General features: G+C 43.2%; 1 protein-coding gene across 1 annotated transcript in view; it reads right to left on the bottom strand.

Moving 5' to 3' along the window:
- PLCH2 (phospholipase C eta 2) overlaps positions 1-9,507 on the bottom strand; it is a 256,194-nt gene that overhangs the window by 97,645 nt on the left and 149,042 nt on the right. The window contains exons 2-3 of the mRNA XM_044668648.1: positions 5,263-5,499; positions 2,961-3,097 (exon numbers count right to left, since the gene is read on the bottom strand). Of these exons, the coding sequence (XP_044524583.1) occupies positions 2,961-3,097; positions 5,263-5,499 (374 nt within the window). The remainder of the gene's footprint in view (positions 1-2,960; positions 3,098-5,262; positions 5,500-9,507) is intronic.

Below are 9,507 nucleotides of genomic sequence, written 5' to 3'. Positions count from 1 at the left end.
AAAGAAATAGCAAATCACTCCAGCATCTCTAACAAGAAAACCCCAAATAGGGTCATGACATCAGTCATAAATTGTTTGCCTCAGTTTCTTTCTCTGTAAAATGACCTGGAGAAAGAAATAGCAAGTCACTCCAGCATCTCTGACAAGAAAACACCAAATGGAGTCTTGAGGAGCCGGACATGAATGAATGATAGCAAGATTAAAAAGAGCTTTCAGTGCCAAATAGGAGTTTTCTTTGATCCTGGAGGTAATAAGGAGCCTTTGGAGTTTACTGAATAGGGAAGTAACATGACAAAATGTGTGCTTTAGGAAAATCTTTTTGGCAGATGAATGAAGGGTAGATTAGATAGGGGAGAGACTAATGGTAAGAAAACGAGTTAGGAGGCTATTGGGATAGTCCAAGGGAGAAATGGTGAATCAGGGGAGTGCCTGTGTAAGTAAAATAAAGAAGACAAATGTGAGAGAGAGGAGGCAAGAAAGAAATGATAAGATCAGGCAACTGACTGGATATGGTGAGTGAGTAATAATGTCAAGGATGATATGGTTTGTACACAACCAATAAATGTCTGAGGCAGGATCTGAAGGCAGGTCTGACCACCTGCAAGTTTAGGTCTCTATGTAGAGCATCATAGTGAGCCCAATCCCTTCTCTCCGTCCCCTTTTTAAGTTTCCACAACTAGGGAGAAGTGCATTTTACACGTTCCCAGGAGACTACCCATCTGCCATGTTCCAGGTCCATCCTTTTGGGGTTGGACCATCACCAGAAGTTCTGTGATATCATCTGCTGGACCCTCTCTCTGCCATCCAATCAGGACCCTCTCCTGGCCTCCTCAAAAAGGATAACAGTTGTTCTTAATGAATCACTTTAGAACCACCTGGAATATTTAAGAATCACTCTGCCCTGGTCCTCATATTTTCACATAAAATCACAGAATGTCTGAGTTGGAAGGGACCTCATAGTCCAGCCTTCATGTCAAAAGGAATCCTACTGCAACATAATACACTGAAGGGTTCATCCAGGCTCATCTTTAGAGACTTCTAGTAAGGAGGATGTTTGCTATTTCTGGAGGCAGCTGATTGCACTCTAGTACAGCTAGAATTGTTAGGAAGTTTTTCCTGACCTCAAGCCCAAAACTGCCTCTTTGCAACTTTCCTCTCCTTGCTTTTAGTTCGCTCCTCTGGGGCCAAGCAGAACAAAGCTAATCTCTCTTCCCCATGACAGTCAATTCTCTAACTCCCCCAGAAATTAGCTCAGGAAATTAGAACCTATCTAAAAACTTGCTTAAGCCTGATATTGTTAGGAAGGCAAATCTGCTGCTTCATCAAAACCCATTGCTGATCCACAAATACTTTTTAAGTACCTAACAAGGATGTGCAATCTAGAGCTGGAAGGAAACTAGGCTACCCCCTTGAATTTATGGATGAGGAACTGGAGTCCCAGAAGGGGGTATTTTGCAGTGGAAAGTACACTGATTTGGAATCAGAGGGTCTGGCTTCAAATTTCACCTTTTCCACTTGATAGTTGTGTGATCTTAGGCAAATCATTTCTTTTCTCTGGGCCTCAGTTCCCTCTTCTAATAAAAGAGGAAGTTGGGCTAGATGGCCTCAGAGATCCTTTCTACAGTTCTAAATATTAATTTATTTATCTGTCTATCTATCCATCCATCCTTCCTTCCATCCATCTATTGATCTAGCCATCTCTATCTGGCCATCTATCTGTTTATCCATCCACCCTTCCATATCTCTATCTTTCTATTTATCATTTTTGTCTCTATCTGTGCATCTGTCTGTCTAATCATTCTTCTATCTATCCATCTCTCTCTCTCCATCCCTCTCTCTCTCCATCTATCTTTCTATCTGCCTGTCTATCCATCCCTCTCTCTCTCCATCCATCTATCCATCTATCTCTATATCTGTCTATCTATCTCAATATTGTCCTCTTCATTTACTCTCTTGCCATCTTCGGTCAAGCATGAAATCTGTGATTCTAAGACATTTGCCCAAGATCAAGGCCATACAGTGGCTGGTGGAACTGGAATCTGAATTCACATCTTCCAACATTCTTTTTCCTATACCATTCTGCCTAGTGTCAGTAAGACTCTGCCAACTCCTACCTTCTGCAGAAAGTCTTTCCCAGTGCTTCCTACTTCTAATGTCTTCCCTCTGATATCACATTCCATCAGATGAGATCATATTTGTAAAGTCCTTAGCACCTCACCCAGAAAATAGCAGGTGCTACATAAATGCATATTTCTTTTCCTTCTCTATCTGTTTTGTATGATCTTGTTTGTCCCTAATTGCTTATATGTTGTCTTCCTCATTCGAGTGGAAGATCCTTGAGGGGAAGGGACAGATTATGCCTTTCTTTGTATTCCCTTTGCTCAGCACAGTGCCTAGCACACATTAGACACTATATAAATTCTTACTCCCCTAGTCTACCTGCCCTGGATGGATCTTGTATGTCCCCAGTTATTTATATGTTGTTTCCCCAATTAGAATGTAAACTCTTTGAGGGACAGGGTCTGGTTTTGCCTTTCTTTGAATACCCCAGTGTCTGGCAAAAGGAAATGTTTAATCAAAGCTTGTTGACTGACTGACTGAGGCAGACATAAGGGGTTGTGCTAGGTTCAGAGGCTACAAAGACAAAAGATAAATAAGTCTAGCCCCCAAGGAGTTTCCATTCTACTGAGCTGTGGTCTGGAGAGTAGATCTCACAGCAGGAGACAGCTCTTGGATTATCCATATTGCTGTTCAATAGCCTGGATAATTGAGAATGGAAAGCACTGGTTTCCAGCTTTGCTGACATTTGTAAGGCAGAGACTTAGGGCGATGAGGTGTAAACCTCTAACATCCCCTCCCCAAGCCCCCAGAGACTCAGCATTGTCAGCCTCAGCAAGCAGAGATGCCACCTTTCTCCATCCCTCTCCCCACACCCCCCCAAGGGCCCATTGCCAGCTTACCTTAAACATCTGTTTCACCTTCTGCCGGGGAAGGTTCACATTCAGCTTATGAAGGAGCTGGAGTACTTCATTAATGCTCAGGCTTCCATCCCCATTCTTATCTGCCTCATCAAATGTCTGCTTCAGCCACTTTGAGGCTGAGTTAGGGGCCACACAACAGTTGGGACCCCAACAGCATCCCTTCATGCCACCCAAGACTCAAACATTTCCTGCCTGTTTAAATCCCTCCCCAGGGCCATCTCATGTCATCCCCCCTCCCTTCCTCATTTCTACCATCCAAGCTTGGGCAGAAGAGACCCAGAAGGTAACAGATGGGTCTCAACATCCAATCTCAGATTCTCATGGTGGTAGTAGAGGAGAATCTGGGGCAACAACCCCATTTCACAAGGGGGGAACATTTTCTTAGACAGATGAAAGGCAGTATGATATAGGAGAAAGAATATATCATATTCTTTCCCTTGAAAATATGAATGTTAGGTCCTTGAGAGCAGAAATGGTGAGTCTTCAATGCCTAGGAAAGAACCTGACACACAGTAGGAACTTAATAAATACTTCTTTGATTAGTTAATTGGAGTCAGAAGACCTGAATTCAACACCCCTTTTCTGTAATGACTATATTGGTCAGTTCCACAATCATAGAGATAGAGCCTGGACTTATGATCTCGTGGAGATAGGGAACTCTCACATGAGAAAACTCCCTCTACCATTGAAGTTTGCTACCTTCTCTGCAGTTCACAGTCCTATTAGTTGTTCAGAGCACTCGGACATTTAAGTGACTTGTCTAGGGTATATTTAAAAAGTGGGATTTGAACTAAGGTCTTTTCATCCCTGAAGCTCTCTATCTATCTACTCTAACATGCTGCCTTTTTCTCACTATCTTCAAATCACAGAGTGTTTAAAACTGGAAGAAGTCTCAACAACCAACAACCTGTACCAAAGAATCCTCAAAATGACATACCCAATAAGTAAATAGTCATTCAGCCTCTGTCTGAACACTTTCAACCAAGAGGGATCTCTCTCTCCAAGTCAACCCATACTATTCTTGGATAGCACTACTTGCTAGGAAGATTTTCCTGATAACAACCCTATCTGTGCCTCAGTTTACTCATCTGTACAATGAAGAATTTGAATAAGAAAATCTCTAAGGTACCATCCAGTTCTAAAATCTTATCATTATTGGTGGGTTCTATCTATTTATTTTAAAAGAATTAGGGGGTAGCTAGGTGGCTCAGTAGATTGAGAGCCAGGACTAGAGACAGGAGATCCTAGGTTCAAATCTGGCCTCAGACACTTCCCTGCTCTGTGACCCTGGACAAGTCACTTAAATCCCATTGCCTAGTCTTTACCACTCTTCTGCCTTAGAACCAATACACAGTGTTGATTCTAAGACAGAAGGTAAGGGTTTTTTAACAAAGAAAAAGAAAAAAAGAAAAAGAATTAGAAGTAACCTTAGTGATTACCTAGAACAATACCCAAATTTTATGGTTGAGTAAACCGAGGGTCAGAGAGAAGCACCTTGCCTGGGGTCACAAGGCTGATTCTTGGCAGAATTGGAACTTATTATAATCGCTGACATTTAAAGAATATTCCAAGTTTTGCCAAAATCTTTACAGCATTATCTTATTTTTATCCTAAGAACAAACTTGTAAGGTAGGTATGATTGGACCCACTTTACAAACAAGGAAATCAAAGCTTCAACAAATGAGTTGACCCATCCATAGTCATAGAGCTAGAAAGTATCACAGATGGGATTAAAACTCATCTCTCCTCGCCAAGTCCAGTCAGTCAGTCAACAGATATTTATTTATTTTAAAAACCATTTCCTTTTGACTTGGTCACAACTCTAAGGCAGAAGGGCAAGAGCTAAACAACTAAGGTTAAGCGACTTGCCCAAGGGCAACCCAAGTAAGAAGAATCTGAGGTCAGATTTGAACCTATGTCATTCCAACTCCAGGCTTGGCACTCTATCTACTGTACCACCTAGCTGCCCATTCGACAGATATTTATAAAGTGCCTACTATGTGCCAGGCATTATTTGAAGTGCTAGGGATACGAAGAAGGACAAATGAAACAAAATATAACAAAAACTCCAGGTCCTATTCTCAAGGAGCTCACAGACTATTGGGGAAAACAAGACCTTTGCTCTTTTCCCTATACCATATTGCCTCTTGACAAGAACAAGAATGAAGGGAGGGAGGAGGGTGCAATAGCCTACTCCTGAGGTTCCCAATCTAGCCAAATGTTCCAAACTGCCTCCTTCCCCACCCCATTCCCAATTCCATTCCCAAAGGATATTGGTCACGAGTTCTCTGGCGTTTGGACAGGCTATCTTCATCACTGATCCCTGCCATCAGGTACCGGAGACCCGTGATCCAGGTTCGAGCTTCTTCCCCGCTGGAGGACACCAGGTCCAGTGACTCCATGTGGTCCCCATAATAGATGCTGAAGCAACAGTTGGGGTCAAAACTCCCATCAGCATAGCGCTGGAAAATCTCTGACTGCTTCCCCTCACACACCTCCTGGACGGAGTCAATAGAGACTGTGGAAGAGAGAAGAGAGGAAAGTCAGAAAAGTAAACCAGCATTGATAGGGAACAAAGTATTTTTTTTATAATTGTCATCCTAAAGACAATGTTGGGAAGGAAGGACTATTATTATTTCCATTTTTCAGATGAGGAAACTGAGGCAGACAGAGATAAAGTGACTTTTCCAAGGATCATTTAGACAGCAAATATCTAAGGCAGAATTTAAACTCAGCCTTTCCTCTCTTTACTTCTAGAGGTCTACCTGCTATATCACTTAGATACCCAGGAAAATGATGGACAAACTTTGCCACTTTCCTTTTTTTTGTTTCTTCATTGTTCCCCATGAGGCATCCTTGTAGTAAAAAAAAGTGGGTTGCTAGAATAAATTGGGGACAGACTTCAATACTAATCCTAGACCCAGTCCCTCAGAACATGTTGGACAGTGAATATCACATGAGTCTCACACTCATGGTCATCCCTGGGAGGTGGGTGTTCTAGAGATGACATAATGCCCAGATCCACAGAATCAGTAAGTATATGAGATAGGATTTGAACCCATCTCTTCCTCAGAAGAGCAGCTCTCTCTCCAGTACACTTTGATTTGGTGCTCGAATAAATGCCCAATTGCATTGATTCAGAATCTTAACAAACTGTAGAAAGCTAGGAACCATTGGTCACACAGCTGGTGAGTCTCTCCTTGCCTTCACATATATTCCAAATAAGCCTGAAACCAAGTATCCATAAGCGTAGGGCAGGAAAGAGTGGAGTGAGATGCCCAGGGAGATGGGAGAATGGAAGATTTAGTCTTTTTTTCTTTCTCTGGTTTATTATTTTTTCTTAATTTAGAATATTTTCCCATGGTTACATGATTCATGTTCTTTCCCTCTCCCCAAACACCCCCCTCCTATAGCCGACACGCAATTCCACTAGGTTTTACATGTATCATTAATCAAGACCTATTTCCATATTATTAATAGTTGTACTGGGGTGATTGTTTAGTGTCTACACCCCCAATCATATCCCCATCAAACCATGTGATCAATCAAATGTTATTCTTCTGTGTTTCTGCTCCCACAGTTCTTCCTCTGAATGTGGCTAGTTTTCTTTCTCATAAGTCCCTCAGAATTATCCTGAATCATTGCATTGCTTCTAGCAGAGAAGTCCATTATGTTTGATTGTACCACAGTGTATCAGTCTCTGTGTACAATGTTCTCCTGGTTCTGCTCCTTTCACTCTGCATCAATTCCTGGAAGTCGTTCCAGTTCACATGGAATTCCTCCAGTTTATTATTCCTTTGAGCACAATAGCATTCCATCACCAACAGATACCACAATAAGATTTAACCTTTCTGCTCTTCTCTGTTCTGTCCTGAGTCATATTCGGGCTCCAGGCTAGAGAACTGGTCCAGAAATTGTCCTCTATTCCTACCCCTCCACTCACCCATCAACCAGTGCTCAGCTAGGGTTGAAATGGGCTGAAAGAAGGGTTCTGAGAGGAGAGGAGGGGATTGGAGGGGAATGTCTTTGGGGAGAAAAGAGAAGAATAGCTCAGACTCTTTTCCCCAGAAGTCTGCTTCTTTCTGGTGGTAGGTTCTTCATCCTTGAAAAGATGTCAAGAAACACTGAGGGAAAAGCATGAACAAGAATCTCTGGATGCAACTGTCTGGGAAAGAGAAGACATCCAGCCTCTTGACCAATGACCTTTCTCCTAGGAAAGTCTCATGCTAAAAGGAATAGGTGGCAGAGCAGAAGCAGGCCAGCTTTGCATCATCCCTGCCCAGCCAAGAGATGCCAGGTCTCTTTTCAGAGTGATTGGCATGAAACATTATACAGCTGGGCTGCCTCTGTTTTATGGCTCCTGGGGTAGGGGGAAGGAGCTGGCCTAGCCAACAATTTGAGATTGCATATTCTTAGAGGAGTAAGGATAAAATGTTACATGGTAGAGAGAAGATGAGTGTGAGGAGGGAGGAAAAGTGGGAGAGAGAAGAAAGGAGACAGAGAAAGAGAGAGAGAGAGAGAGAGAGAGAGACAGACAGACAGACAGACAGACAGACAGACAGACAGACAGACAGACGGGGGAGAGGGAGGGAGGGAAAGGAAGAGGGGGAAGAGAAGGAGAGGAGAGAAGAAAGATGGAAGGGAGAAAGGAGGGAAAGAAAATTGAGACAAGAAGAGTCAGCAGTGAAAAAGCAATTCTATCATCTGAGTTCTGTCCCCACATAAATCTCCCCTTAGGGGACATGTAATTCTCCTGGGCCAGATGACAGGGGAGCCATCCATTTTCCAATAACAAGGAATACTGAGGCCCAGGGCTGACTCTATTATGTTTTCCCAGGCAGATATTTTTTCTAATCTTAGCCCAGGTTCTAGTAAGGGTTATTACAGCTCCAGGTTTTGAGGGGCAAGAGAACTATTTTTGTTATTATTGTTATTATTTTATCATGTCTCTGAAACATAAAGTGGGAAAAGGTCTAGGAGAAGCCCTGCAGTTCAGATGGTGTGCTGTCTGTGGAGGGATCTCTGGGAGAACAAAGATAAGGATGAAACAGGCTGCAAAGGGAAAGATGGGCTATGATGAAGCTCACAGAGAAATGTCCACAACAATCAGGTCCTGGATGCATTGAGTAACAGCCAACATTTCTGAAGTCCTCCAAATCTGCAAAGTGCTTAACAGTTCCATTGTGAGATAGTTCATATGATTAGCCTCATTTTAGGATGGGGGAAACTGAGGCTCACAAGTGACTTCTCTAGTATCACACAGCTAGTGAGAGGCTAAAACAGTGTTCAACCTCAGGTTGTGACTTCTGGCCCAGTATTCTAGACATGATACTACTCAAGAGTCATTACCAAAAATTGTATTACATTGTTTACCCACCTCTACCACCATATGCTACAAGATATAGTAGAAAACCTGGGCTTAAATTCCTGCTACTGTCGCTACTTTAGTAATTTTGAGAAAGTCACAACCATCTTGAGCCTCAGTTTCCTCATCTGTAAAATGAAGGAACTGGAATGGTTGGCTTCTAAGGTCCCTCTGGCCCTAAGATTCTGGAAGCACTTTGGTCAGGGTCACACAGCTGCTTAGGGAGGGTCTAACACAAGCTTTGAACCCAGCTCTTCAGAATTCCAAATGCAGTGGTCTGTCCATTGTATTAAGTTTCATGTCTCCTCAAAGCAAGGCATGTTAAGACTCTTTAGAGGACTTTAAAAAATCCTTACTTTCTGCCTTAGTAACAACTATAAGACAAAAAGGCAAAGGCTTGGCAAACAGGGTTAAGTGACTTGACCAGGGTCACATAGCTAGGAAGCATCTGATTTGAACCCAGGGCCCCCCGACTCCAGGCTTGATGCTCTATGCACTGAGCCACCTAGCTGCCCTCTTTGGAGGACTCTTGAAGGCTATGGAAGTGAAGTACAAGCTTAAGGACAGTCAAGCTTGTAGAGCTTTGTTGCTGGGCTATAACCTGCTATTTGAGTCAAGTTAATAAGCCTACTATGAGTCAGGTATTGTGCTAAGTGCTGGGTCTGAGGATTTGTCTTCCCAGGAGGCTGACCTCAGGGTGATAGATTTTTCAGCCCTAAATACTTTCTAACACCTCCTATTGAATCAGGAGTTGTGAACAGGGATGGTGAAGGACCGGCCTTCACAGATGAAATCATAGATTCTGGAAGAGTTGAAACAAGGAACATTGCATGTCTCAGGAAAGAAAGGTGAACTCAAGAGATAGTCTTGGGAAGGGAAGGAAAGGACAAGGAAGGACAGGGAAGGGAAGGAAAAGGAAGGGAAGGGAAGGACAGGGAAGGGAAGGAAAGGTATGGAAAAGAAAGGGAAGGGAAGGACAAGGAAGGAAGGGAAGGACAGGGAAGGGATGGAAAAGGAAGGGAAGGGAAGGGAAGGGAATGGAAAAGGAAGGGAAGGGAAGGGGAGGGAAGGGAAGGGAAGGGAAGGGAAGGGGAGGGAAGGGAAGGGAAGGGAAGGGGAGGGAAGGGAAGGGAAGGGAAGGGAAGGGAAGGGAAGGGAAGG

This window comes from Gracilinanus agilis, chromosome 3 (genome assembly GCF_016433145.1).
Source record: "Gracilinanus agilis isolate LMUSP501 chromosome 3, AgileGrace, whole genome shotgun sequence".
Taxonomy (NCBI): domain Eukaryota; kingdom Metazoa; phylum Chordata; class Mammalia; order Didelphimorphia; family Didelphidae; genus Gracilinanus; species Gracilinanus agilis.
Note: the sequence above shows the minus strand (reverse complement) of the source record. Positions and strands in the feature narration are given on the sequence as shown.